Source organism: Nyctereutes procyonoides, unplaced genomic scaffold (genome assembly GCF_905146905.1).
Source record: "Nyctereutes procyonoides isolate TBG_1078 unplaced genomic scaffold, NYPRO_anot_genome, whole genome shotgun sequence".
NCBI lineage: Eukaryota > Metazoa > Chordata > Mammalia > Carnivora > Canidae > Nyctereutes > Nyctereutes procyonoides.
In genome coordinates, this window is record NW_026575146.1 from 66,797,993 (window position 1) to 66,825,154 (window position 27,162).

General features: G+C 43.0%; 1 protein-coding gene across 1 annotated transcript; it reads left to right on the forward strand.

Annotated features, from left to right (window-relative positions):
- LOC129500895 (zinc finger protein 132-like) lies at nucleotides 1-27,162 on the forward strand. Its single transcript, XM_055311794.1, has 5 exons — nucleotides 1-244; nucleotides 16,187-16,266; nucleotides 21,588-21,906; nucleotides 23,806-23,932; nucleotides 24,708-27,162. Exons 3-5 carry the CDS (start codon nucleotides 21,874-21,876, stop codon nucleotides 25,988-25,990), a joined length of 1,443 nt encoding a protein of 480 aa, XP_055167769.1. The 5' UTR covers nucleotides 1-244; nucleotides 16,187-16,266; nucleotides 21,588-21,873; the 3' UTR covers nucleotides 25,991-27,162.

The window sequence follows — 27,162 nt, forward strand, 5'->3', positions numbered from 1 at the left end:
GTCATTTTGGCTTCTCCCCTGTGTTCATCTGGGCAGAAGTTCCGGAGCGCTGGGTCTGCACGGAGGTGGCTTGCGGGAGAAGGACTCAGAGGAGTCGTTGACCACACAGAGCCAGGTCTGAGGCTCGGCGACGCCGCTCGGGGTGCCCTGCACCAGGGCCGGTCTGAGAAACCCCTGCCCGCTCCCGGCCCCGCTCCGCCCACAGGGCCGGATGGCGGCAGCCACGCTGAGGGACTCGGCTCAGGTAAAGGCTGCGTTCTGCGGCCCCTCATCGCCTCCCAGACCCTGAAGCTCCGGGGGGAGTAGCGCCTGCTGGCGTCCTCGAACCCAGGTCTTACTGGCTGGGACGATGAGGCACTAGTAGGTGGGGTCCCGTTTCTGACAATAGCTCTGAATAAAGCTGACACCTCAGCTCCTCTTTTTAATTTTACTGATGTAGTTGTGATTAGGTGTGGGGGGTGTTAGAGGCAGAGGAACCCCCTTGTGCAAAGGCCTGGAGGTGCCACTGAGCCAGGAGTATTCGGGAAAGCTGTGGACCCTGGTGCCTTTGAGGAACCGTGTTCGAGGCGGAGTCACACCTGGAATAACAAGCCGAGGGTTCTGCTGGCATTCTCAGGACTCTGGAAGCTCTAGAGAATTTTAAACAAAAGAGCACTACGAATTGCGTTAGGGTGTTAAAAGCTTTCTAAAGGTTGTGGATTGGAAAAATGGACTGAAGAATGGTGCTGGCGACATTGAGGGCATTAAGAGGTTGAATATTTCCTCGAGGACACAGAACTAGTAAGATAAACACCAGGCATAGATTTACCTGGCCTACCGGCCAGGTATGGGTACACAGGAGCGCGAGCCCATTGAAACCGGACATTGTATTTATCTATAGCCTGCCCGTTAAAACGTGGTTACAGACGCACTTATGGAACCTACACAGGTACGTGTGTATTCACGTATCACTGGGAGAGTATCCCAGTCCCTCACTGACTCCTACTCCCACTCATATATTTTCTGTATTGTAGTGTTCGGGGACTCTTAAGTGCCATTATTCCAGACCTTGGGTGTAGGGACCCTGGAGAAACCCAAGGCTCCGCCCTGGGTCCATATCAGGGATTATACGGAGGTATTTTCATTTTTCGCACCTGATGTAAGCAGGTGTAGAAAGGTTGTCGATACCAAGATGTAAAAATGCTTGGAGGTAGAGGTAATATTTGAGCATTAAGGAAACCATAGATTCTCTTTCCTTCAGGTGGGGAAAAAAGAGCAGTAAGATGGGATTCAGAACTGGAATGGCTGCTGGTGAAGTTGGTTATCTGTTCTGGAGGTGATGAGAGCTTTGGATTAGAGGAGGGAGGTGATCTTAACCAGGTCTTAACAGGCTTCATCTGGCTGCCTTAGAACAGATCCTAAGTATGAGGGAGGAGGAAGGAAAATTAGGGTGGAGTCCACTGTAGTGGCCCAGTTGAAAGTTCATGGGATAGAGTGGTGGCTTAGGAGAAGTGGCTGGATTCTGGATCTATTTTTAAGAGTCAGCTAGATTTCCTAATGTGCAAGGGAAGTCATGCTTGGTCTGCTTGTATTGCTGTAACAAAATACCACAAACTAGGTGATTTATACACCACAGATACTTATTTCCCACAGTTCTGGAGGCTAGAAGTCTAGGATCAGGATGCCTTCATGGTCAGATTCTGTCTAGTGAAGGCCTCCTTCCTAATTTCTGCCTAAAGGTCCCAGCTCCTAATATCCTCAAGTTGTGTGTGTGTGTGGGGGGGGTAGAGTGTCAAAATATGAATGGGGGGGGACGACATAAACCGTTTTTCTAGAACAGTGAGAAAGTAAAGCACAGGATTCAGCCCTTAGGGTTTTTTTTTTAATTTTTTTTTTTTTTTATTTATGATAGTCATACAGAGAGAGAGAGAGAGAGGCAGAGACACAGGCAGAGGGAGAAGCAGGCTCCATGCACTGAGAGCCCGACGTGGGATTCGATCCCGGGTCTCCAAGATCACGCCCTGGGCCAAAGGCAGGCGCCAAACCACTGCACCACCCAGGGATCCCCCCGCCCTTAGGGTTTTGATTAAAGCAACACGAAGAATGAAAATTTCAACTGATATGGGGAAATTGATCATAGAGTAATTTTCACTGGGGATATCAGGAACTTTCTTTTGGCTATATTAAGATTTGAGATGTTTCAGAGACCACTGAATGAAGGCATCAAGTAGGCAGCTGGACACTCCTATCTGGAATTCTGGGGAGGGCTTCAGGATGGAGACATCCAACATATTGTGGCTATTAGGTCAGTTGTATTTGGGAGGGGCATTCTGTAGGTAATGATGATAAAACTGTTTTCAGACTAGGAAAGGAAAGGTGATGGCTGAGAACTGGACCTCTTGCTTGGATATCTGGTTGAGGACATTGAGTTTCACTTACTCAAGGTAAGAGAAATAAGTGGCATGGAGGGAAGACATGTCAAGGGCAGGGTAGACTCATAGCTGATGAAGGGTACCAGTAGAAGAGTGGATAACAGAGGTATAGGAGTTGGCACATTAATACTCTGTCCTTGGAGCTAGTGTTTATTCCATTCAAAGGACTTCATGAATTTTGTGGTGACTTTGATGGGATCTGGGAAATTTCATTCAGTCTGGAGGATAAGGTTAGGGAGAAATCTTTGAGAACCACTAGGACTCAGATGGGTCACTAGTGGGGCTGGGCTTTGGATGAGGGTTAAGTCAAAGAGGAAATTTCTGACTGTATAGGGCAAAGCAAGGGCAGCACAGAAATGGAATGAGGTCATGGGTATTTGAAATCTGAAGGTCGTTCTGCGTTGTAGAGGTTGTAGCAACAAACAGTTAAGCAGGGAGGACTACTTAGCAGGCTTCAGAGCTGCCTCTGATAGTGAAGATATCAGAGGATCAATTGGATCTTGATTGGATTTATAAAAACCTCTTTGGTTAATATGCAGCAGGTATGGTATGGGGAGGCGAGGGAGATGCCTGTGCCTTCCTGTGGGGGCAGGAAGTGACTGTGGCTTCTAAGAAGAAGCAAGGGAGAGCCTCTCCAGGAAACTAAAATATTTAAAAGCAATCATATATGCTGTAGTTAACACACACAAGCACTGGGAATGTGCATTCCCAGAAGAGATTTGAGTGACCCCAGAACCTCTAAGCTAGAGAGATTAGTGAAGGTCTTCCCCTGCACAGGGCCAGTTCTTAGTGACTGGAGGAGTTGGCTATTTTTTCAGATGCCCAAATCTCAACAAAAGATCACAAAACATACAGAGAAATGAGGAAACATGGCCTAATCAAAAGGACAAAACACATGTCTGGAAACTGGACCTGTAAAAATATAGGCCTCTGAGTTATCTGACAGAAATTTAAAACAACTGCTAAAGATGCTTATGGACTTGAGAGAACACAGACAACAATATCAGAAAACAATTCATAGACAATATGAGAATATCAACAGAGATAGAAGCTGTAAAAGAAAACCAACCAGAAATGATAGAGCTGAGCAATTTTTCTGAACTGAAAAATTTACTAGAGAGGCTCAGTAGCAGAGTTGATCAGGTAGAATAAAGAATCTGTAAAAAGATAGGTCATTTGACATTGTCAAGTCAGAGCAGCAAAAAGAATGAAGGAAAGAGCTTAAGGGACTTAGGGATACCAGCAGGCTGACCAATGTATGCATTATGGCAGACCCAGAAGAACAGAGGGACTTTATTTGCAAAACCTATTCAACAGGGACACCTGGATGATGGCTCAGTGGTCCCACATCTGTCTTTGGCTCAGGTCGTGATCCTAGGGTCCTGGATCGGGCTCCCTGTGGGGAGCCTGCTTCTCCTTCTGCCTATGTCTCTGCCTCTCTGTGTGTCTCTCATGAAGAATAAATAAAATCTTTTTTTTTTTTTAATTTTTTTATTATTTATTTATGATAGTCATACAGAGAGAGAGAGAGAGGCAGAGACACAGGCAGAGGGAGAAGCAGGCTCCATGCACCGGGAGCCCGACGTGGGATTCGATCCCGGGTCTCCAGGATCGCGCCCCGGGCCAAAGGCAGGCGCCAAACCACTGCGCCACCCAGGGATCCCGAATAAATAAAATCTTAAAAAAAAAAAAAATTCAACAGAGGACAAGCATCTAAAATATAGAAAGAACATTTATAACTCATTTTTTTTTTAAAAGATTTTATTTATTTCTTCATGAGAGACACACAGAGAGAGAGGCAGAGACACAGGCAGAGCTCCGGAGAAGCAGGCTCCTTGCAAGGAGCCTGATGCGGGACTTGATCCTGGATCCCGAGATCAGGACCTGAGCCATCTAGGTGTCCCTATAATCAATAGTTTTTTTTTTCCTATAATCAATAGTTCTAAACAATTTTTAAAAAACAGTCAAAAGTGTGAATAGATATTCCAAAAAGTTACGGCAAAAATTTACATAAAGAGAAGCTGGAGTCATTAGGAAAATGAAAAATTAAACCCATAATGACTTAACCACTGTGTACTTTTAGAATCAGTATTTAAAAACTCTGACCATACCAAATGTTGTCAAGCATGTAGAGCAGATGGAACTCTGATCCACTGATGGTAGGAATGGAAATTGTACAAGCACTTTGGAAAGCATTTGGCAGTGTCTCTATCATTAAACATAAGCTTTCATACAACCCAGCCATCCCATTCCTAGGTATTTATCCAAGGGAAATAAAAGCATATGTTTATGCAAAGATCTAAGAACAGAAGATCTATGAAAGCAGCTGTATTTTTAGTGGTAAAAGGGGAAAAAACCCAAAGTCCACCAAAAACAGTTGAATGAATAAACAAATTGTAGTATCTCTGTATAATAGAATACCACTCAGGAATAAACAGGAATTGTCTTAGGTGTAACAAAATATTATAAAAAAAATACTAGAGACTGGATACTTGAAGAACAGTAATTTTTTGTTTACAATTCTGGAAGCTGAAAAGGACGTCCAGATCAAGGCGCTTCCTTCTTTGGTTCCTGGTGAGGACTCTTGGTTTGCAGATGGCTTTCTTGTGTCTTAACGTGACTGAAACACGGAAAGTGCAAGTTCTCTGATGTTCCCACCCTCCTCTTTTTTATTGAAGTATAGTTGACATTAATATTAGTTTTAGGTGTACAACATAATGATTTAACTATTATATGCATTACAAAAGGGTCACCTGGGTGGCTCAGTCAGTGTCTGCCTTTGGCCCAGGCCATGATTTTGAGGTCCTAGAATCAAGCTCTGAGTTGGGCTCCCTGCTTAGCAGGGAGTCTGCTTCTCCCTCTCCCTCCAAATGCTCATTGTAAGTATACTTTTTTATCTGTCACTAAACAGAGTTATTACAATATTATTGACGATTGTCTATGCTGTACTTCTAATCCTTGTGATTTTTTTAGTGCTAGAATTTTCATCCTCTTAATCTCCTTCACCTATTTTGCCCATATCCCTCACTCCTCTTCTTTTTTTTTTTATAGCTTCTTAGCTTTTTTTTTTTAATCTTTTTTTTTTTAATTTTTATTTATTTATGATAGAGAGAGAGAGAGAGAGAGAGAGAGGCAGAGACACAGGCAGAGGGAGAAGCAGGCTCCAAGCACCGGGAGCCCGACGTGGGATTCGATCCCGGGTCTCCAGGATCGCGCCCTGGGCCAAAGGCAGGCGCCAAACCGCTGCGCCACCCAGGGATCCCCCTCACTCCTCTTCTTTGGCAACCACCAGTTCTCTGTATTTATAAAACTGCTTTTGTTGTTGTTATTTGGTTGTTTTGTTTTTTAGATTGCACATATAATGGAAATCATATGGTATTTGTCTTTCTCTGACTTATTTCACTTAGCATAATACCCCATAGATTCATCAGTGTTGTGAATGGCAAGATGCTTTGTCCTTTTTTTTTTTTTTTTTTTTTTTTTTTTTTTAAATAATCTCTATGCCCAATGTGGGCCTTGAACTCATGACCTGGAGATTGAGGTGCATGCTCTAGCAACAGAGCCAGCCAGGTGCCCCATGATTTCATTTTTTTTAAATGGCTAAGTAATATTCCCTTCCATGCACACACACCACATCTTTGTTCATTAATCTATCAGTGGATACTTAGTTGTGTCCATATTTTATCTGTTGCAAATAATGCTGTGGTAAACAGGGATGAATTAGTGTTCTCATTTTCTTCAGGCAGATTCTCAGAATTGGAATTACTGGATCGTGTATATTTCTAGTTTTCTAGAGTGGCTGCTCCACCCCCCCCCCCTCCCTCTCCCCCTGCACACACACAAAATGCAGAAGAGTTCTCTTTAATCTACTTCATCGTCAACACTTGTTATTTCTCATCTTTTTGATACTAGCCATTTTGACTGGTGTGAGGTGATGACACTCATTGTGGATTTGATTTGCATTTCCCTGATGATCAGTGATATGGAGCATCTTTTATATCTGTTGGCTATTTGTATGTCCTCTTTGGGAAAATGTCCATTCACATCTTCTGCCAATTTGTAATTGGGTTGTTTGGGGGAGTTTTTTGGTATTGAGGTGTGTGAGTTCTTTATATATTGGATATCTACTGGCAAATATCTTTTCTAATTCAGTAGATTGCCTTTTCATTTTTTTTTAAAGGATTTTATTTATTCATTCATGAGAGACAGAGAAAGAGAGAGGCAGAGACATAGGCAGAGGGAGAAGCAGGCTCCATGCAGGGAGCCCGAAGCAGGACTTGATCCCAAGACCCCAGGTTCATGCCCTGAGCCAAAGGCAGGCATTTAACCACTGAGCCACCCAGGCATCCCATGCCTTTTCATTTTGTTGATGGTTTGCTTTGCTGTGTGCAAGTTTTTTTAGTTTTATGTAATTCCAGTTATTCATTTTTCTTTTGTTTCCCTTTTTTGAGTAAACATATCTAGAAAAATCTAGAAAAATGTTGCTAAGGTTGATGTCAGAGAAATTACTGCATATGTCTTCTTTTAGTTTTATGGTTTTAAAACTTACATCTAGGTCTTTAATCCATTTTGGATTTACTTTTGTGTATGGTGTAAGAATATGGTCCTGTTTCATTCTTTGTACGTAGCTGTCCAGTTTTCCCAACATGATTCATTTTTTTTTTAATTTTTTTCTCTTTATTTATGATAGTCACACACACACACAGAGAGAGAGAGAGAGAGAGAGGCAGAGGGAGAAGCAGGCTCCATGCACCGGGAGCCTGACATGGGATTCGATCCCGGGTCTCCAGGATCGCGCCCTGGGCCAAAGGCAGGCGCCAAACCGCTGCGCCACCCAGGGATCCCCCCAACATGATTCATTGAAGAGACTTTTGTCTTTCCCCATTGTATATTCTTGCCTTCTTTGTCGTAAATTAATTGAGCATATAAACATGGGCTTATTTCTGGGCTCTATTCTGTTCCATTGAGCTGTGTCTATTTTTGTGCCAGTACCATACTATTTTGATTACTATAGCTTTGTAGTATAGTTTGAAATCTGGTATTATGATACTTCAGTGTTGTTCTTTCTCAAGCTTGCTTGGCTATTTGTAGTCTTTTGTGTGTGTGTGTGTGTGTGTGTGTGTTTTAAGGTTTTATTTATTTATTCATGAGAGGAAGGCAGAGATATAGGCAGAGGGAGAAGCAGGCTCCATGCAGGGAGTCCGATGTGGGACTCGATCCCGGGACTCCAGGATCACGCCCTGGGCTGAAGGCAGACGCTCAACCGCTGAGCCACTCAAGTGTCCCATGCCGTCTTTTGTGGTTCTGTACAAATTTTAGGATTCTTTGTTCTGTGAAAAATACTATTGATATTTTGAAGGGGCTTGCATTGAATCTGCAGATTACTTGGGGTAGTGTAGACATTTTGACAATATTAATTCTTCCACTCCATGAACATGGTATATGGTATATCTTTCTATTTATTTGTATTGTCTTCAGAGTCTTTCATCAGTGTCTTACAGTTTTCAGAATACAAGTCTTTCACCTCCTTGCCTAAATTTATTACTAGGTACTTTATTCTCTTTGGTGTAGTCATAAAAGGAATTGTTTTTCCTAATTTCTCTTTATTTTTTTAAACGTATTTTCTTTTTCTGCTGGGTTGTTGTTAGTGTAAAAAAAACAACAGATTTTTTTTCTTAAGATTTATTTACCTTTTTTAAAAAAAATATTTATTCATGAGAGATGCAGAGAGAGAGAGAGGCAGAGGCAGAGACACAGGCAGAGGGAGAAGCAGGCTCCCTGCAGGGAGCCTGACGTGGTACTTGATCCCGGGTCTCCAGGATGCCCTGAGCCGAAGGTAGGCGCTAAACTGCTGAGCCACCCAGGTGTCCCAATATTTACCTATTAAAAAAATTATCTATTTATAAGAGACACACAGAGAGAGAGAGAGAGGCAGAGACGCAGGCAGAGGGAGAAGCAGGCTCCCTGAAAGGAGCCTGATGTGGGACTCGATCCTCAATCATGTCCTGGACAAAAGACAGATGCTCAACTGCTGAGCCACCCAGGTGTCCCTATTCACGTATTTTAGAGAGAGAGCACAAGAGCATGAGTTGGAGGAGCAGAAGGAGAAGGAGTGAATCTTAAGCAGACTTTGCATTGAGCATGGAGCCCGATGAAGGGCTCAATTTCATCACCCTGAGATCACAACCTGAGCCAAAACCAAGAATTAGATGCTCAACTGATTGTGCCACCCAGGTGCCCTTCCCCCCCATTAAAAAAATATATTTGTTCTTCTGTTTTATAGAGAGAGCAAGCATGAGCAGGAGGAGCAGAGGGGAGAGGAAACTCAACAGATTTCTGTATATTAGTTTTGTATCCTGTAACTTTACTGAATTAATTAGTTGGCATCTTTAGGGTTCTCTCTCTATATATAGTATCATGTTATTCACAAATAGTGACAGTTTTGCTTTTTTATTCCAACTTGGATGCCTTTTAATTCTTTTTCTTGTCTGAATTCTGTGGCTAGTACTTGCAGTACTATTTTGAATAAAGGTGGTGAGAGGGGGATCCCGGGGTGGCGCAGCAGTTTGGCGCCTGCCTTTGGCCCAGGGCCCGATCCTGGAGACCCGGGATCGAATCCCACATCAGGCTCCCGGTGCATGGAGCCTGCTTCTCCCTCTGCCTGTGTCTCTGCCTCTCTCTCTCTCTCTCTCTCTCTCTGTGTGTGACTATCATAAATAAATTTAAAAAAAATGTTCTGTATATGTCTGTTAAGTTTGTGTGATCTATCATTGATCAAAGTGACTATTATTGATTTTCTGTGTAGATGATTTATCAGTTGATATAAGTGAGGTATTGAAGTCCCTTTCTATTATTATTATTATTATTATTATTATTATTATTATATTTAAAGATTTTATTTATTCATGAGAGAGACAAAGAGAGAGGCAGAGACACAGGCAGAGGGAGAAGCAGGCTCCCTACAGGGAGCCCGATGTGGGACTCAATCCCAGGACTCTAGAATCATGCCCTGAGCCAAAGGCAGATAGATGTTCAACTGCTGAGCCACCCAGGTGTCCCAGCCCCCTTCTGTTATTGTATCCTGTTAGTTTCTCCCTCTATGTCTGCTGAATGTTTGCTTTATGTTTTTAGTTGCTCCTGTGTTGGTTGCATAGATTTTTACAATTGTTATATCTTCTTGTTGGATTAATTTTATTATAATTATGCAATGGTTTTGTCTTTATTAAAATCTTTTTTAATTAAAGTTTTTTTTTAAGATTTTATTTATTCATGAGAGACACACAGAGAGAGTCAGAGACATAGGTAGAGAGAGAAGCAGGCTCCCTTTAGGGAGACTGATGTGGGACTCAATCTCGGAACTCCAGGATCACTCCCTGAGCCTAAGGTAGACACTCAGCTGCTGAGGCACCCAGGCGTCCGTATTACAATCCATGTTTTAAACTCTACCTTGTTTATTATAAGTATTGCTACCCCAACTTGTTTTTCACTTCCATTTGCATAGAATATGTTTTCCCATTCCTTCACTTTCAGTTTGTTATGTCTTTATGTCTGAAGTGAGTCTGTTGTAGGCAGCATATAGATGGGTCTTTATTTTTATTTTTTAAAAATCCATTCAGTCACCCTATGTCTTTTTTTAAGATTTTATTTATTTATTCATGAGAGACACAGAAAGAGAGAGGGAGAAGCAGGCTCCATGCAGGAAGCCCGACCCAGGACTTGATCCCAGGTCCCCAGGACCACACCCTGGGCCGAAGGTGGTGCTAAACCACTGGGCCACTGGGGCTGCCCTCACCCTGTGTCTTTTGATTGGAGCAATTAGTCCATTTACATTTAAAGTAATTCCTGGTAAGTATGTACTTAATGCATTTTGTTGATTTTTTTTGTCCCCCCCTTTTATTTTTTTGGTAATTTTTCTGTGTTCCTTTCTTTTGTGCTCTTGTGATTTGATGACTTTAGTACTGTAGGTTTCTGCTTTGTGGTTACCATGAGAATCCTATAATATCCCAAGCATGTAGTTGTCTATATTAAGTTGATGGTCACTTAAATTCACATGAATTCTAAAAGCACTACATTTATTACTCCTCCGCCCCAGTTTATGTATATGATGTCATATTTTACATCTTTTTTGCGTGTATTACTTAACTTATTTTTGTAGGTAATATTGATTTTACTGATTTTGCTACTTCGTATTCATACTAGCTTTACAAGTCACTGATTCTACCTTTATTATATATTTATTTTTACCAATGGAACTTTTTTCCTTTCATAGTTTTCTTCTAGTTTTTGTCTTTTCTGCTGAAAGAAATCCTTTTAATTTTACTGTAAAGCCAGTTTATTTTTTTATTTTTTATTTTTTTGTAAAGCCAGTTTAGTGGTGATGGACTTTAACTTTTGTTTGTCTGGGAAATCTTTAATTCTTCAAAAAAAAATTTTAAAGGATTTTATTTATTTGAGAGAAGAAAGAGTATGAGCAGGGGGTGGCAGAGGGAGAAGCCAACTCCTGCTGAGCAGGGAGCCTAATGTGAGGCTTGATCCCAGGCCCCTGGGATCATCATCTGAGACGAAGGCAGATGCTTAACTGACTGAGCAATCCGGCACCCCATCTCCTTCAATTCTGAATTATAATCCTGCTGGGCAAAGTATTTCTTGGTTGTAGAGTTTTTTCCTTTCAGTACTTTGAATATATCATGATACTACCTTCTGACCATAAATGATTTTGCTGAAAATTCTGCTGATATGTAACTCTTAGCTTTTCTTGATTTTTTTTTTTTTTTTTTTTTTTTTAAGATTTTATTTGAGCAGCGTGGGTGGCTCAGCGGTTTAGTGCCGCCTTCAGCTCAGGTTGTGGTCCTGGGATCGAGTCCTGCGTCAGGCTCCAGGGAGCCTGCTTTACCCTCTGCCTGTGTCTCTGCCTCTCTCTCTCTGTCTCTCATGAATAAATAAATAAAATCATAAAAAAAAGATTTCATTTATTAACTTGAAGGTGACGGGGAGAGATCATGAGTCGGGGTGGTGGTGGGGGAAGCAGAGGGAGAAGCAGATTCCCCATTGAGCAGGGAGCCTGATGTGAGACTCAATTCCAGGATCATGACTCATGCTGAAGGCAGGTGCTCAGCCGACTAAGCCATGCAAGTACCCTCCTTTCTTGCTTTAAGATCATCTCTTTATTTAGTGTTTTTTCTATTTTATTTTTTAAAAGATTTTATTTACTTGAGAGAGAGTGGGAGGGTGAGGGGGAGAGAATCTGAAGCAGACTCCATGCTGAGCAGAGAGCCTGACTCAGGGCTTAATCCCATGACTGCAAGATGATGACCTGAGCTGAAACCAAGAGTCAGAGGTTTAACTGACTGAGCCTCTCAGGCACCCCAGGTTTTTTTCTCTATCTTAATTATTATGTGTCTTATGTGGATCTACTTGGGTTCATCTTGTTTGGGGCTCTCTGTGCTTCCTGGGATTGGATGTTAGTTTTCCTCTTCCCAGGTTAAGAAAGTTTTCAGTACCATTCTTTCTTCTGAGAGTCCTGTAATGAGAATGTTGCCCCAGAGTTCCCTTAATTTATCCCAATTTAAATAATTACTTTTTTTGTTGTACAGCTTGGGTGCTTTTCACTGCCATATCTTCTACGTCACTGATCTGTTCTGCTGCAGCCTCTAGTCTGTTGATTCCTCTAGTGTAGTTTTCATTTCATTTATTGTATTCTTCATCTCTGGTTCTTTTTTATATCTTGCATCTTGTTTTTGAAGTTCTCACTGAACTCATCTACTTTTCTGTCAAGATGAGTGAGCATCTTTAGGACTGTTACTTTGAACTCTTCATCAGATAGATTGTTTCATTTAGTTCTTTTTTCTGTCCTGTTTTATTTGAAACATATTCCTCTTTCCACATTTTGTCTGACTCCTTGTTTATTTGTATGTATTAGGTCAGCCACAGGTCCTGGTCTTGAAGGTAGTGACCTCTTAGGTGGAAGGCATCCTGTGGGTCCCAGGAGTGCAGTCCCTCCAGTCACCAAAACAATTCACTCCAGGGTGTGTCTCCTGTGTATGCTTTATGAGCTCTTTTATAACTGGTCTGGGACTGCTGTGGGTATGCTGGTGGGTGGGGCTGGCTCTCAGCCCATCTCTCTGCAATGACCAGCCATGATTACTGCAAACACACTAGTGGACAGGGCTAGTCCCTGCTGTGGCTGACTGAGAGACCATCCTGTAGCTGCTGCTGGTATGCTGGTGGGTTGGACCAGTCTCTCCTCCCAAGGGTAGAAGTTGCTTTGGAGAGATGCCCGACCCAGCTGGGGCTGCCTATGGGCTGTCGCAGGACAGGAATTGCTTTGGAAGGGTACCTGCTGGGGATGGGTAGCTTAGGTGGGGTGGGTTTGCAAGGGAATGCTAGGGTGGAGGTGCTAGCAAGATAGAGGGAGAGGGTCAGAACTGGCTGTCACAAGCATCCAGCCATTTAGGCTGAAGGAGAACCAGAAGAATAGCCCATACTCGCACTTCTTTTCTTTGAGAAGGCTTCTACACATCTCTGCTCCTCTGGCACATGCTCCAAAATTAGTTAATCTTCATCTATGACTCAGGTACTTTTCAAACTGCTGCCTTTTGTGTTGGGTTTCAGACTGTGTGTAATAGTATGTTGGCCCTTTAAGAATGGAATCTCAGTTTCCTATAGCCTTCTGGCTTTCCCATTACCATAGTTAAGCCCTGTTGATTTTCAGTAGGAAGTGTACTTCTCTCTCTCTCTGCTCCCACCTCTTGTGCATACACTCTCTGAGGGAGAGAGAGAGAACACAACTGGGTTGCTGCAGAGGGAGAAGGAGAAGCAGGTTCCCTCCCCCACCAAGCAGGGAGCCCAACATGGGGCTCATTCCCAGGACTCCAGGATCAGGACCTGAGCTGAAGGCAGACGCTTAACCAACTGAGCCACCTAGGCAGCCTAACATTGACTGTTTCCCTATTCTGTATCTTTCATCCTCGTGACTTACTCATTCCATAATTGGAATAATGTGCTTCCCACTCCCCTTCACCCCTTTTGTCTATTCCTCCACAACCCCTATTTTCTTTAAGTTAAAATGATATTTGGAGACAATAGATGTATAAAGGTATACTGATAAAGAAGCGGACAGCTCTAAGTAGATATATACATTAGAAAACTGGGTTTTGTTTAGTGAGAAGAGAGAGAAAAGAGTGTGAGCAGAAGGAGGGAGAAAGTGAGGGCGAAAGAGAGAATGAATCTTACACAGGCTCAGCACAGAGCCCAGTCTCATGACCCCCCCCGACTATGACCCAAGCTAACATCAAGAGATCAAGAGTTGGACACTCAACCAACTGAGCCACCCAGATGCCCTGAAGATAAGTTGTTTTTTACAACATTGTTAAGTAAATGTTTTCTATTTGGTGGTTAATATGAGTTATATTGTTGAATTAATTAATTGATTTTTAAATATTTTATTTAATAAATAAAGAGAAAAAGAGGTAGAGACACAGGCAGAGGGAGAAGCAGGTAGAGACACAGGCAGAGGGAGAAGCAGGAAGCCCGACATGGGACTTGATCCCATTTCTCCAGGATCACACCCTGGGCCAAAGACGGTGCTAAACCGCTGAGCCACCTGGGCTGCCCATATTTTTTAATTTAAAATTAACTTTTCTTGGGGTGCCTGAGTGGCTCAGCCGGTTAAGCATCTGGCTTTGGCTCAGGTGATGATCTTTGGGTCCTGGGCTGTAGAGCCCCCATTGGGCTCCTTGCTCAGTGGGGAGTCTGCTCCTCCCTCTCCCTTTGTCCCTCTCCCCTACTTGTGTGCACACACACATTCTCTCTCAAATGAATGAATAAAACATCTTCAAGAAAAAAAAAACTTTTTTTTAAAAGACTTTATTTATTCATGAGAGACACGAGAGAGAGGCAGAGACATAGGCAGAGGGAGAAGCAGGCTTCTCACAGGGAGCCCAATGCGGGACGTGATCCCCAATTCTTGGATCATGACCTGTGCTGAAGGCAGGCGCCCAACCGCTGAGCCACCCAGGTGTCCCTAGCTTTTTTATTTTATTTTTATTTTTTAAAGATTTTATTTATTTATTCATAGAGAGAGGCAGAGGGAGAAGCAGGCTCCACGCAGGGAGCCTGACGCAGGACTTGATCCTGGGGCTCCAGGATCACATTCCTGGCTGCAGGCAGCACCAAACCGCTGCACCACTGGGGCTGCCCTAGCTTTTTTATTTTTAAGTAAGTATAGATCTCAGGAAGTTACATAGTCTAAAAGCCCCATGTTCCCTTCACCCAGCCTCCCCAAATGATGACATATTAGATAGCTATAGATTTTACTTAGTTTTCACCATTTTTTAACTTGCATGTAGTGTTACAAAATTTTTCCCATACACAGAGATTCACTTTACCACCAATGCAATCAAGATACCAAACTGGTCTGGGACTGTAAAAACTGCCTCATGCTATTTGTATTCACACCAATTCACATTCTATCTCCTCCCTATCCTCTGAAAAGCACTGATCCAGTCTCCATCTCTATAGTTCTATGAATTTATTTTCTACTAAACCTAACATGCTTGAGGTCCATCCAGGTTATTGCATGTGTCAGTTATTCACTCCTTACTGCTGAGTAGTCTTCCATTGTACAGATGTTAGAGAATTTATTCAGTTACTCATCCTTGAAGTTTCTTCCTAGTGTTGTGCTATATGAGTAAAGATTTTGTGAATATAAGCTTCATTTATTTTTTTTTAGGAATTGTATTTTAAAATACTTCATCATAAATATGCAAAAGGAATCTTTCATCCTGTTTACTTTTCCCCCCTCCTCTCTTAGATACCATTCTTTTAAGTTTTTAAAAATCTGGTATATAACCATACATTTTCCATACAATTTATCTTCCAGTGTTGAGGAAAAAGAGCTAATTACAGATGATATTCTGATACCGTTTTTAATGTGAGATTATGACCTGAAATTTAAGCAGTAGGGAAAGTTTATTGATCATATCCACAACTGCCTAATGCTCCATGAGGATTTATTCAATTCCTGGTTGATAGATACTAATTTGATTCTGTGGTACTAATCTTTATTAAAAGCCAATCCAGTGAAGTAGCTTTGTAATTATGAAAGACTTGCTTTTATAATTATTATTAGTTGAAACAATTTGTTATGTTCACATAACAAAGAAATTTTCTGGTATAATGATAATGACCCAATATTCATTCTTTGTCACTAAATTCTTATTCAACTAAAATTAGCTTTTAATCATGCTCTCTAAATTGATAAGGTAGTTTCAACTAACTTAAGTTTGAATATTATCTTTCTCACTTAGACTAGAGTTCAGATCTTTGGAAATTCCTTACCCTTTTTTTTAGACATTCCTATGAGAGTGCCAGTTGTGTTAAGAAGCAGAAATACTGGGATGCCTGGGTGGCCCAGTGGTTTAGTGCCTGCCTGCGGCCCAGGACGTGATCCTGGAGTCCCGGGATCGAGTCCCACATAGGGCTCCCTGCATGGAGCCTGCTTCTCCCTCTGCCTATGTCTCTGCCTCTCTCTCTCTCTCTCTCTCTCTCTCTCTCTCTCTCTGTGTCTTTCATGAATAAATACAAATAAAATCTTTAAAGAAAAAAAAGCAGAAACATAAGTATCGGGGGAAATGTAATACATTTTCCCTGGGATATTACAGACAGATTGAGAAGCTTAGGGAGGCATAGAAAATTTACAGCATCTGTGATATCGATGTAATATGTTTGAGCCTCATGGTGTGGGCCTGACTCCACATCGTCTTTGTTCTTTTCAGATACAAGCAGTGGATTCAGTACCCTCTCAGCAGTAGACTCTTTCTGTGAAGCCAGAGCCATATACACCATCCTGATCCTGGTGAGAATGTTTGACTCCTTTTACTCATTCACTTTTATCCTTTTGGATAACCCTGATTATGAATCCAAGCTGTCGGCTCACAACCACCTGTCTTCCCTTCTGTCTTCATGTTTCTCAGCATTTCCTTCCTTTGTACTCATTAGCAGTGACAAACCCATTCCTTGGTTCTGTTTTGGAGGCATAGAAAACATCTTTTTCCAAATAGAGTCTCTGGGCTCTTAAATTTCCTCCAGAACACTCAATTGTGTATTTAGTAACACTTTAAAAAATATTTATAGTCTCATAAACTATGGCAGTTAATCTGCTGGGAATTTTGCATTCAGTGTTGAATAATAGTTGTAGGATACAAAAGAAACCATTGTGTAAGCAGTTACTCAAAGACAGAATTTCATGAAAATGTAATGTATGGCTTTTTCAGGTTTTGGGAGTTTGACAGTAAATATCCCGTGCTGATCTGAATTTTAAGCTAGTACCCAAAATATGTATCTTATAAACATTGGGTGAAGGGTCAATGCATATGGACCATGGTGAATAAAAATGTCTAAATTGTCTAAGTAGCATTTTTAATCTAATGCTATGAATGATAGAGAAAAGATTACATTTCTTGAGTAGGGACCTCTTTCCCTTTACACTCTTAGCAGAAGAGAGTAAAAATGTGAGAAGCTAGAGGTTAGTTTGTGTAGTTTGATCTCAGTTCAACTTTCTGAAGGAGGGAAGATTGTCGATATTCCTCTTTTCTAGAAAGTTTCTGCTTGTATCATGTAATGTATGCTCCAGGAAAGCTTCTTTCTGCCTATGTTGATTCTTATGCCAAAGCAGCATATTTTAGTCCCATCACCAGAAACACTACAAGCACAGATTTGGTTCTAGACCACTGGAATAAAGCAAGTCAAATGAAGGTTTTGGTTTCCTAGTGCATACATAAAAATTATGTTTTTTAAAATTTTAATTTAATTTTTATTTTTTAAAAAGATTTTATTTATTTATTCACAAGAGACACACACAGAGAGAGAGGTAGAGATAGGCAGAGAGAGAAGCAGGCTCCATGCAGGGAGCCCAATGTGGCACTCGATCCCAGGACTCCAGGATCACGCCGTGGTCTGAAGGCAGGTGCCCAACTGCTTGAGTCACCCAGGTGTCCCTAAAAATTATGTTTAGTGTAGTCTTTTATGTCTAACCCCCCTTCCCCGCTTCCATATACAGACCTTAATTAAGAAATACTTTCTTTCTTTCTTTCTTTTTTAAAGATTTTATTTATTTATTCATGAGAGAAAGAGAGAGGCAGACTCAGGCAGAGGGAGAAGCAGGCTCCACGCAGGGAACCCGATGTGGGACTCGATCCCGGGACTCAAGGATCACGCCCTGCCCCAAAGGCAGGCGCCAAACCGCTGAGCCACCCAGGGATCCCCAAGAAATACTTTCTTGCTAAAAAACACTAACCCTGGGCAGCCTGGGTAGCTCAGTGGTTTAGTGCTGCCCTCGGCCCAGGGTGTGATCCTGGAGACCCGGAATCAGGTCCCATGTTGGGCTTCCCTGCATGGAGCCTGCTTATTCCTCTGCTTGTGTCTCTGCCTCTCTCTCTCTCTCTCTCTGTCTCTCTGTGTGTCTGTCATGAATAAATAAATAAAACCTTAAAAAAAAAAAACCACTAACCCTCATCTGAGCTTTTCATGAGTCCTAATCTTTTTGTTTGTGGCCTGGGGTAGCTGTGGCAATTTAAAATAAGACAGCGAAGTTCACCATATCAGTCGACTCTTTCTTTCACAAATCTTTCACCATAGAACTTCTTTATCAACTGTCATTTCAGCAGTCATCAAGCATCTTCACCAGGACTAGATTCCACCTCAAGCAACCCTTTCTCTGGTCATCCATTCAAGTTTTATTATGAGATTTTTTTGCAACATTTATTATGAGATACTTTGCAACATTTCAGTCACATCTTCTCTACTTCTAATTCTCTTGCAATTTCCACCACATCTATCATTACTTTTTTTTTTTTAAAGATTTTATTTATTTATTTATGAGAGACACAGGCAGAGGGAGAAGCAGGCTCCATGCAGAGAGCCCAATGTGGGACTCAATCCTGGGTCTCCAGGATCATGCTCTGGGCCGAAGGCAAACGCCAAACCACTGAGCCACCCTGGGATCCTATTACTTTTTTTTACAGAAGTCTTAAATGAGGGTTAGAATCAACTTCTTCCAAACTCCCCTTCATGCTTTGACTCTGCCACCCATAAATGGCTGCTAGAATGGAATTTTCAGTTTAGTTTACTTCTCTGGTAAACTTAATTCTCTGGCCTTACACATTGTATTTCATAAACAATAAGACTTGAAAGTCAAAATTGCTCCTTGATCCAGGGGCTACAGAATGGATGTTGTGTTAGCATCACCATCAGAGCTCTTGAGTGACGAGGTACACTGAGCAGTAGGTCTCAGCAGTGGACTTAAAATATTCAGTAAGATTTTATTTATTTAGGAGAGAGAGAGAGGAGAGAGAGAGAGAGAGAGAGAAGCAGGCTCCACACAGGGAACCTGATGTGGGACCCGATCCCGGGACTCCAGGATCATGCCCTGGGCCAAAGGCAGGTGCTAACCTGCTGAGCCACCCAGGGATCCCCAGATTTAGCATCATTCGTAAGAGCCCTAGGATTTTCAAAATGATAAATGAGCACTGGTCCCTAATGAGAGTCTACCTGTCCTTTGAAGCAAGGCTTGACTTCTCTAGCTGCGAAAGTACTAGATGGTCGTCGCTTTGACAGCACATATACTGAAAGTGCTAGATGGCATCTTCCAATAGAAGGCTATTTTGTTTGCCTTGAAACTGTATTGTTTAGCATAGCCACCTTCTTGAATGATCTTAGCTAGATCTTCTGGATCACTTGCTGCAGCTTCTGCATCAGCACTAGCTGCTTCACCTTGTACTTTGATGATAGGGAGATGGTTTCTTTCCTTCAACCTCATGAAGCACCCTCTGCTTTCAACTTGTCTTCTGCCAACTCACCCCTCTCAGCATTCCTAGAATTGAAGAGAGTTAGGACCTTGCTCTGGATTAGGTTTTGGCCTAAGGGAATGTCGTGGCCATTTTGATCTTCTATCCAGACCACTAAAACTTTATATCAGTAGTAAGGCTGTTTGCTTTCTTATCATTTGTGTGTTCACTGAAGTAGCACTTTTAATTCTCTTCAAAGACTTTTTGAGGGTTTTTTTTGTGTGTGTGTGTTCACACCTTGGCTACTTGGCTAGCTGTTGGGCTCACGAGGCCTAGCTAGCTTTTGGTCTATCTTGGCTTTCAATATCCCTTCCTCACCAAGCTTAATCATTTCTATCTTTTTTTTTTTCAACACAGTTTGACAAATTTATTTTTTTTTTAAGGTTTGTTTGCTTGCTTGCTTGCTTGCTTATTTATTTATTTATTTATTTATTTATTTATTTATTTATTTATTTATGAGAGAGACACACACACAGGCAGAGACACAGGCAGAGGGAGAAGCAGGCTCCATGCACGGAGCCTGATGTGGGACTCAATCCCTGGTCTCTGGGTTCACACCCCAGGCTGAAGGCGGTGCTAAACCACTAAGCCACTGGGGCTGCTCTCATTTTCTATCTTTTGATTTAAACTGAAAAATGTATGATTCTTCCTTTCACTTGAATGCATAGAGGTCGTTCTTAATTTATTTTTTATTTTTATTTTTTAAGATTCCATTTATTCATGAGAGACACACACACAGAGAGAGACAGAGAGGCAGAGACACTGGCAGAGGGAGAAGCAGGCTCCATGCAGGGAGCCCGATGCGAGACTGGATCCCAGGACTCCTGGATCACGTCCTGGGCTCAAGGCGGGTGCCAAACTGCTGAGCCACCTGGGATCCCCGATAGAGGTCGTTTTAATATTAATTTTCATAATTTCAGTGCTGTTGTGTCTTAGGGACTAAGGAAGCCTGAAGACGGAGCAGTCAGAACAGACACCACAGCATTTATCAATTCTAGATGGCCCTTGAAAGAGGGCTTCATTACCTGGAAATGTCAAACCTGTTAATTGTTCCACAAGAGAGAGAGGAGCTTTAGAGTATTTTCTAATTTAAGAGCCAAAAAAATTCTTGATGCACTTACTGTTTTTTACTCCCAGTAATTTACTTGTTTGGGTAATGTTCTTTGTGCTTGTATGTATGCACACACAGACTTGTGGGAGAGCTTGTCTTTCCCAGGTGGCCTCAATTTTACGTAGAATCTTTGATGCCATATCATTTATATACCTGCAGATTAGCAAATCACTGTGACACAGTAAGTGTAGGTGTGCTCTTTGGCACCTCAACTCAGGAGTATGTCCCTCACAATATCTTTAATGGATATCTTCGTCTATTTAACCCCCTTAAGAGATAAGATATATGGTTTTATTTGTTCCTTTAATTCAGATGCACTCAGTAACTCCGAGCCATCTCTCCAGAAGTGAGAACTCATTTATTCTCAGTCCTTTCATGTGTATCGCTTTTACATTGGGTTCTACGTAAAGCTGTATAAGCTAGTGAGCACAACTGATATGAGTGAATCTGGTTTGGAGCTTTACGTTTTATTTTATCTTATTTATTTACTTTTTAAAAAGATTTTATTTATTTATTCATAAGAGAGAGAGAGGCAGAGACACAGGCAGAGGGAGAAGCAGGCTACATGCAGGGAGCCTGACATGGGACTCGATCCTGGGTCTCCAGGATCATGCCCTGGGCCAAAGGCAGTGCTAAACCACTGAGCCACCCGGCCTGCCCCAAAGCTTTACATTTTATAACCTACTCTCTTCATAGCCCTACAATTTGCAAAGTTTAGAGCAAGCTCTGCACTGAGAATATGGTTTTGAAAGCTTTAGAATCACTTTCATTTTTATCAAGTGTGCCCTTGCTTCTGGCTGTGAAGTTAGAGCAGTCTCCCTCACTCTCCTTCTGTAAGTGACTATAAAACTGGACCAAATACCAGTGGCTTTCTGATGTTGGACAAAAGCACTGATTGAACAATGAGCCTTGAGAAAACAAAAATATAGGAGATGAGGTCACATTATTCCCAGTTCCCTCCAGAGGTCAGACACACTATTATGAGTGACTCTATGGAATGGCACAGCCATTTGGATTTGTAACCTTTGGAGGGCATCTGGGAGCCTGCTATTGTAAAGTCTGAATTAGCATCAGTGTTGCTAAACATTCAAGTGAATGCCCTGGAATCTGGGCACAACCTCCCAACCCCGCACTCAGAGCCAGCACAACACTTCCCAGTGCCCCTTGTGGTGCTGCTTTGCCTGTGTTCCAGAAGGTTCTGATGTGCTGCGCCCTTTGCAGAAGCCTGCAGAGCGGTAACAACTGCATTGCCCAGAGGACCCCGTGCCAAGTGACGCCATCGTGGAGCCAATGAAGGTCCAGGAGACGGGCGTTTCTGTGTGTGCCATCACATCAGAGTGGGACTTCCAGGGTCCTCGTGGCAGTTGTTTTGTCAGCTCTGGGGTCCATTTCCTGTTTGGAGGTTCCAGAGCACAGGGTCAGGACGAGGCAAGGACTGGTGCCACTGGAGAGGAGGCATCCCTGCAGCACTGGGCTGCTCCTGGCCCCGCTCCACCCACCAAGTCTGATGGCGGCGGCCGAGCCCAGGGATCCAGCTCAGGTAAACACTTGTCTCATCTCTCTCGGGCCCTCCTGCCACCCACTTGCAGGCAGGGTGCCTGCTCCCTGCCCAGGCTCTGATGTCAGGGGGCCCTGTGTCTGAGCGCCACTGTGGTGGCTCCAGGCTGGGGGAAACCTGGTGTCAGTTTTATGTCTACAAGGTAAGCAGGGTGTGAGGCAGAGGCATGCCTGGACTCACAGGCAGAGAGGTGGTCAGAGAAGCAGTGGAGACCAGAGCTCTACTGATGAAGTACTTTTGGAAGTTACCCATAAAGGGGAGGGTGTCCAGGACCCTGGAAAGACATCCAGGTGTAGCAAAAGTCAGTAAAATGAAGTTTTCATGGGGTACAGGTACCAGTATGGCTGAGCTTTGAGTATTCAGGGAAATGCAGGTGTTCTTTCTTTATGATGGTTTGGATCTTACCTTACCAGTGCTTTGTTACTGCAGCAAACACAAAGGGAAGGTTAGGGTTGGGTGCAACATAGATGTAAATTGCAGCCCTGGGGATGAGAGAAAATGTTGGATTTTAAATTCCCTTTTTTTTTTTTTTAAGATTTTTATTTATTTATTCATGGGAGACACAGAGAGGCAGAGACCCAAGCAGAGGGAGGAGAAACAGTCTCCATGCAAGGACCACAATGTGGGACTCGATTCTGGGAATCTGGGATCATGCCCTGAGTCAAAGGCAGTCGCTCAACCGCTGAGCCACCCAGGCATCCCTAAATTCCTTTTTTAAAGTAGAACCAGATTTTCTAATGTAGGAAATAGGAGACAGGGATGACCCCTAGGGCTTTTGTCTCAGCAACCATGTTGAGTCTGACATCTTTAGAAAACAATGCAGGGCATTAGGAGGGCAGCTGGATATAAAAGTCTGTAAATTTGAGTTGGGGTTCAGCATTAGATGCATAGGTGGACCTTTGTGTCACATTAGGAAGGCAAATTCAAATGATGGAGAGAAGATTAAGAGGCCAGGAAGAAGAGGGTGGGTACTGCATAACCTCTCAAACACACGTAAGGGGTAGAAGACTTACAGAAGAGGAGACCGGAGCAGGATGTAGAGGCAAGAGGGGGCTGCTGCCTATTTGTGGCAACCTTACTTGGAACCTGGTAGATGAGCCTAATTCAAGGGCAGAGGTCATCATCTGTTAATTACTAGACCTAGTATTATGTTTACATATTAATTCTCAATATTTAGAGATAGTGGATATTAAAGTGAGGTTTTTCTTTTTTTTACGATTTTATTTATTAAAAATTTTTTTTAAAAAAAGATTTTATTTATTCATGAGAGACACAGATAGAGTCAGAGATACAGGCAGAGGGAGAAGCAGGCTCTATGCAGGGAGCCTGACATGGGACTCGACCCAGGGCTCCAGAATCACACCCTGGGCTGAAGGCGGCCCTAAAACGCTGAGCCACATGGGCTGCCCTAAAGTGAGGTTTTTCAAGTAGGCTCTAAATCCCATGTGATTAGTGTCCTTGAACACTGGAGACTTGAGGCTGCCCTAGGAAGTGGGGTGCTACTTGCCAAGAACTCTTGATGCCATAAAGGTATAAAAGAGGTATATGAGCTGATAGGCCCCAGATGCTTGGTATTAGGGACTTAGGAACAGTGGTTGAGGCTATGTTTTATGATACCTAGTAGAAACGCTGTGGAGGATTTCAGGGAAATTGCATGGTTGGGGACTGGCCGTGAACTTAAGATTCTATCTGCCCACCTGCCTGTTGCAGAGGGCTGGACATAGTCATTACTGGCACCAGGGCTTGGTATATCCTTTGAGTTGGGTGCCCTGGGAGGAGGAGGAGCCTGGGATAGATTGGGGTGGGGTGAGGGTGGGGGACTGGAATGTGGGTCCTATGGAGAAGGGATGTTTGTGGTTTCATCTCTCCCCATCATGGCAGGGTAGTGTGACCTTTGAAGATGTGGTTGTATACTTTTCCTGGGAAGAGTGGGGTCTCCTTGATGAGACTCAGAGATGCCTATACCATGATGTGATGCTGGAGAACTTTGCACTTGTGATCTCACTGGGTAAGACCCTCATGCCCACCCCAGTGCCCTGGGCTAGACTCTGCTCTTTTTCTCACATTTGGATTGTGGGCACTGCCATCACTTAGGTCTAGGCTCAGCACTTGCCCTCTGGTTGAGTCTGCAAACCCCCCATGAGCCTGATGGATCAGCCTCCAGCACTCTTATCCAGATCCATGGCACTTGCCCAGGCTTTCTTCCTCCTCACCTGGAGGCCCAGGGACTGTTCTTAGATGTTCCTCTGTGGGTCTGCATATAATATTTATTTGTGTTTCCTCTCCTGGGTCGTATGCAGAATTGCTCTGGGGCATGGCCAGTCCTCTGCCTGTCCTGTCGTTGTGTCATCCAAATCCCAGTTAATTCAACTGTGGTTTAGAGGAGTTAAGAACCCCTCACAGGATGGCCTACCAGTGTGTTGATGCCAGTGCCCACCCCTCCTTTCTACCTTTCTTTCCTTCGCCTCAGTTTTTGATTCCTAATCAGTTGCAACTAGATATTCCTGGGCCTGGACCTAAACTTACATACAGCTCCAGTGAAGGCCATTGGCAGAGGAGTGAATTGGAGACCCTGCTTCTTCCTATGGGACCTCCCCAAGTCTTGTGACTTTAGAGTTCCAGGACTACAGCCCTTTGATCAGCCTAACCCCAACACCCTCTTCTTGAAAACAAATGCAGTGACCTATTATTTAGTGTACCCAGCAGATGTTTATGATGAGGTTAGCTCCTTCCCCCAAAGATAATATAATATGCACATCACACTGGCATTTCTGTATTTCCAGGTTGTTGGTATGGAATGGAGGATGAGGCGGCACTTTCTGTGCAACGAATGTCACTGGGCAAGACTCCAAGTCCAGATCCATCCATTTGGAAAGCTCAGTCCTGTGAGAAGTGTGTCTTGCCTGGGAGAGACATTTTGTACCTGGCTGAGGACCAAGAATCACATCATGGGCAGAAATCGTACACCTGTGAGGCATGTGGGAAACAGTTGTGGTTCAGTGCGAATCTTCGCCAGCACCAGAAGCACAATGAAGAGAAGCCATTCAGATGGGACATGGAGTTTGTGACAAGCTACAAATTGCATGTGTCAGGGAAGCCTTTCCCCTGTGGGGAAATTGGGAAGGACTTCCTGGCCATATTGAGTCTTCTCCAGCATCAGGCCACCCTCAAAGGGGCCAAACCACACAGCAGCTTTGAACATGGGGAGTCCTTTCATGGTAGGAAAAGTCCTCACACATGCAGTGACACTGGGAAATCATTCAGCTATGAACATAAACATTTCCAGCCTCAGCAACTTCACACTAGAGAAAGTTATCATGACTGGGATGACTGTGAGAAACCTTTTAACCAAAGCTCCATCCTTAGTAATTGTCAGAGAGCTTACCCAGGAACAAGGTCTTATGAGTGTAACGAATGTGGGAAATCCTTTAGCCAAAGCTACAACCTCATTCAACACCACAAAATTCACACTGGTGCAAGGCCTTATAAATGCAGCGAATGTGGAAAAGCCTTCAGCTTCAAATTCAGACTTGTCCAGCACCTGCAGATTCACACTAGAGTGAGGCCTTATGCATGTGGCGAATGTGGGAAAGCCTTTAGCTACAGCTCTACTCTCATTAAACACCAGAGGGTTCACACAAGAGAAAAGCCTTACAAGTGTGGTGAGTGTGGGAATTCCTTCAGCCAAAGCTCCAACCTCATTCAACACCAGAAAATTCACAGTGGAGCAAGGCCTTATAAATGCAATGAATGTGCAAAATCCTTCAGCTACAAATGCAAACTGGTTCAGCACCTGCGCATTCACACCGGAGAAAGGCCTTATGAGTGTGGGGAGTGTGGGAAATCCTTTAGCCACAGGTCCACTCTCAATCAACACCAGAGAATTCACACTGGAGCCAGACCTTATAAGTGCAATGAGTGTGAGAAATCCTTTAGCCAAAAGTCCAACCTTATCCAGCACCGGAGAGTCCACACAGGAGAAAAGCCTTACGAGTGTGGGGAATGTGGGAAATCCTTCAGCCAAAGCTCCCACATCATTCAACACCGAAAACTTCATACCAGATAACCTTGTGAATGCAATGAGTGTGGCAAAATGTTCATAACCCAGGTCTGTGTTACATATGTGCAGCACGTATAGGTGGAAAACCTTCATCTAAAGGTCTAACCTGGTTGGGTACCAGAAGGCCCTGCACAGAATGTGGTATATTTCATAGAGCAAGACTTACTGTGAGGGAGCCATCTCCTGGAAATTGAACATCACATCTATGAACATCCAACACTGGGGCAGATTCCCCAAGACTTGTAGGTTTAATGGGCAAGCTTTCTGGAGCCCTGCATAGCCCTCTGCTCTGCCAGGTTCCTCAGTGGGTGTAGTAGTCAAGGGAGGTGTTCTCTCTTGACCATCATGAATGATTGGGGATGGGGGTTACACAGCAATTTCTTTCTTCCTCATTAGGGTTTTGACCCAGTTTTGACAAAGCTAAGGGGTTGATAATACTTTTTACCTTCCAGGCCTAGAGTGCCATGAGAATAGTATATTTCTCTTAAGACCACCTTTAGAGTTCCTAGGGGAGTGGTTCTTTTTCTCCAGGGCTGTCAAATGTTGAGCACTATTGTGGGGGAGCTATTCCCCAAATACTGCAAAGAAATCATGTGCCTTCGTGTGTAGGTTCACTTTTCTGGTGTTATTGTTTGTAAGACTACTTATAGGGGCCAGGTGATGTGTACAGAAATAGGACTGCAGGAAGTGATGTATTTGTCTACTGAAACTTGCATCCCCAGGTGTTCCAGTGACCATGCCTGTGGTTCAGTTTATACACTCCACGTGCATGTTCTTTTCTGTAGCTGAGGAACTTGAGGCCATTGTCAATCTTATTTTTCTAGTCTGTCTCAAGGATATTACTGCACGGGATAATAGGATAGAGATAAAAATCCTGTTGGTGGGACCCTGCAGCTTTTTGATCAGCTGCAGACCCAAATAGAAATTATCTTGAAATTTTCAGTGATGCAGGGCATTGGACTCCTTGTGCAAAAATTAAATAAAATAAAATAAATTGGGGGACCCAAGACCTCTATTTGATTTTTAAGTAAAGCTTTATTGAGGTTAATTAATATGCTGTAAAACTGCACATATTTAAAGTTGTATACAAAACTGTGGATGGTAAATCTATATAAACTCCTTTTCCTTGTGCCCTTTAAAAAACTTCTCCCCCACAGTAAATTATTTTGTATTTTTTA

Coding starts and splice junctions, on each gene's coding strand:
- LOC129500895 (XM_055311794.1), top strand. CDS start 21,874: ATGGCGGCGGCCGAGCCCAGGGATCCAGCTCAG. Junction 21,907..23,805: donor AGCCCAGGGATCCAGCTCAG/GTAAACACTTGT, acceptor CCATCATGGCAG/GGTAGTGTGACCTTTGAAGA. Junction 23,933..24,707: donor TGCACTTGTGATCTCACTGG/GTAAGACCCTCA, acceptor CTGTATTTCCAG/GTTGTTGGTATGGAATGGAG.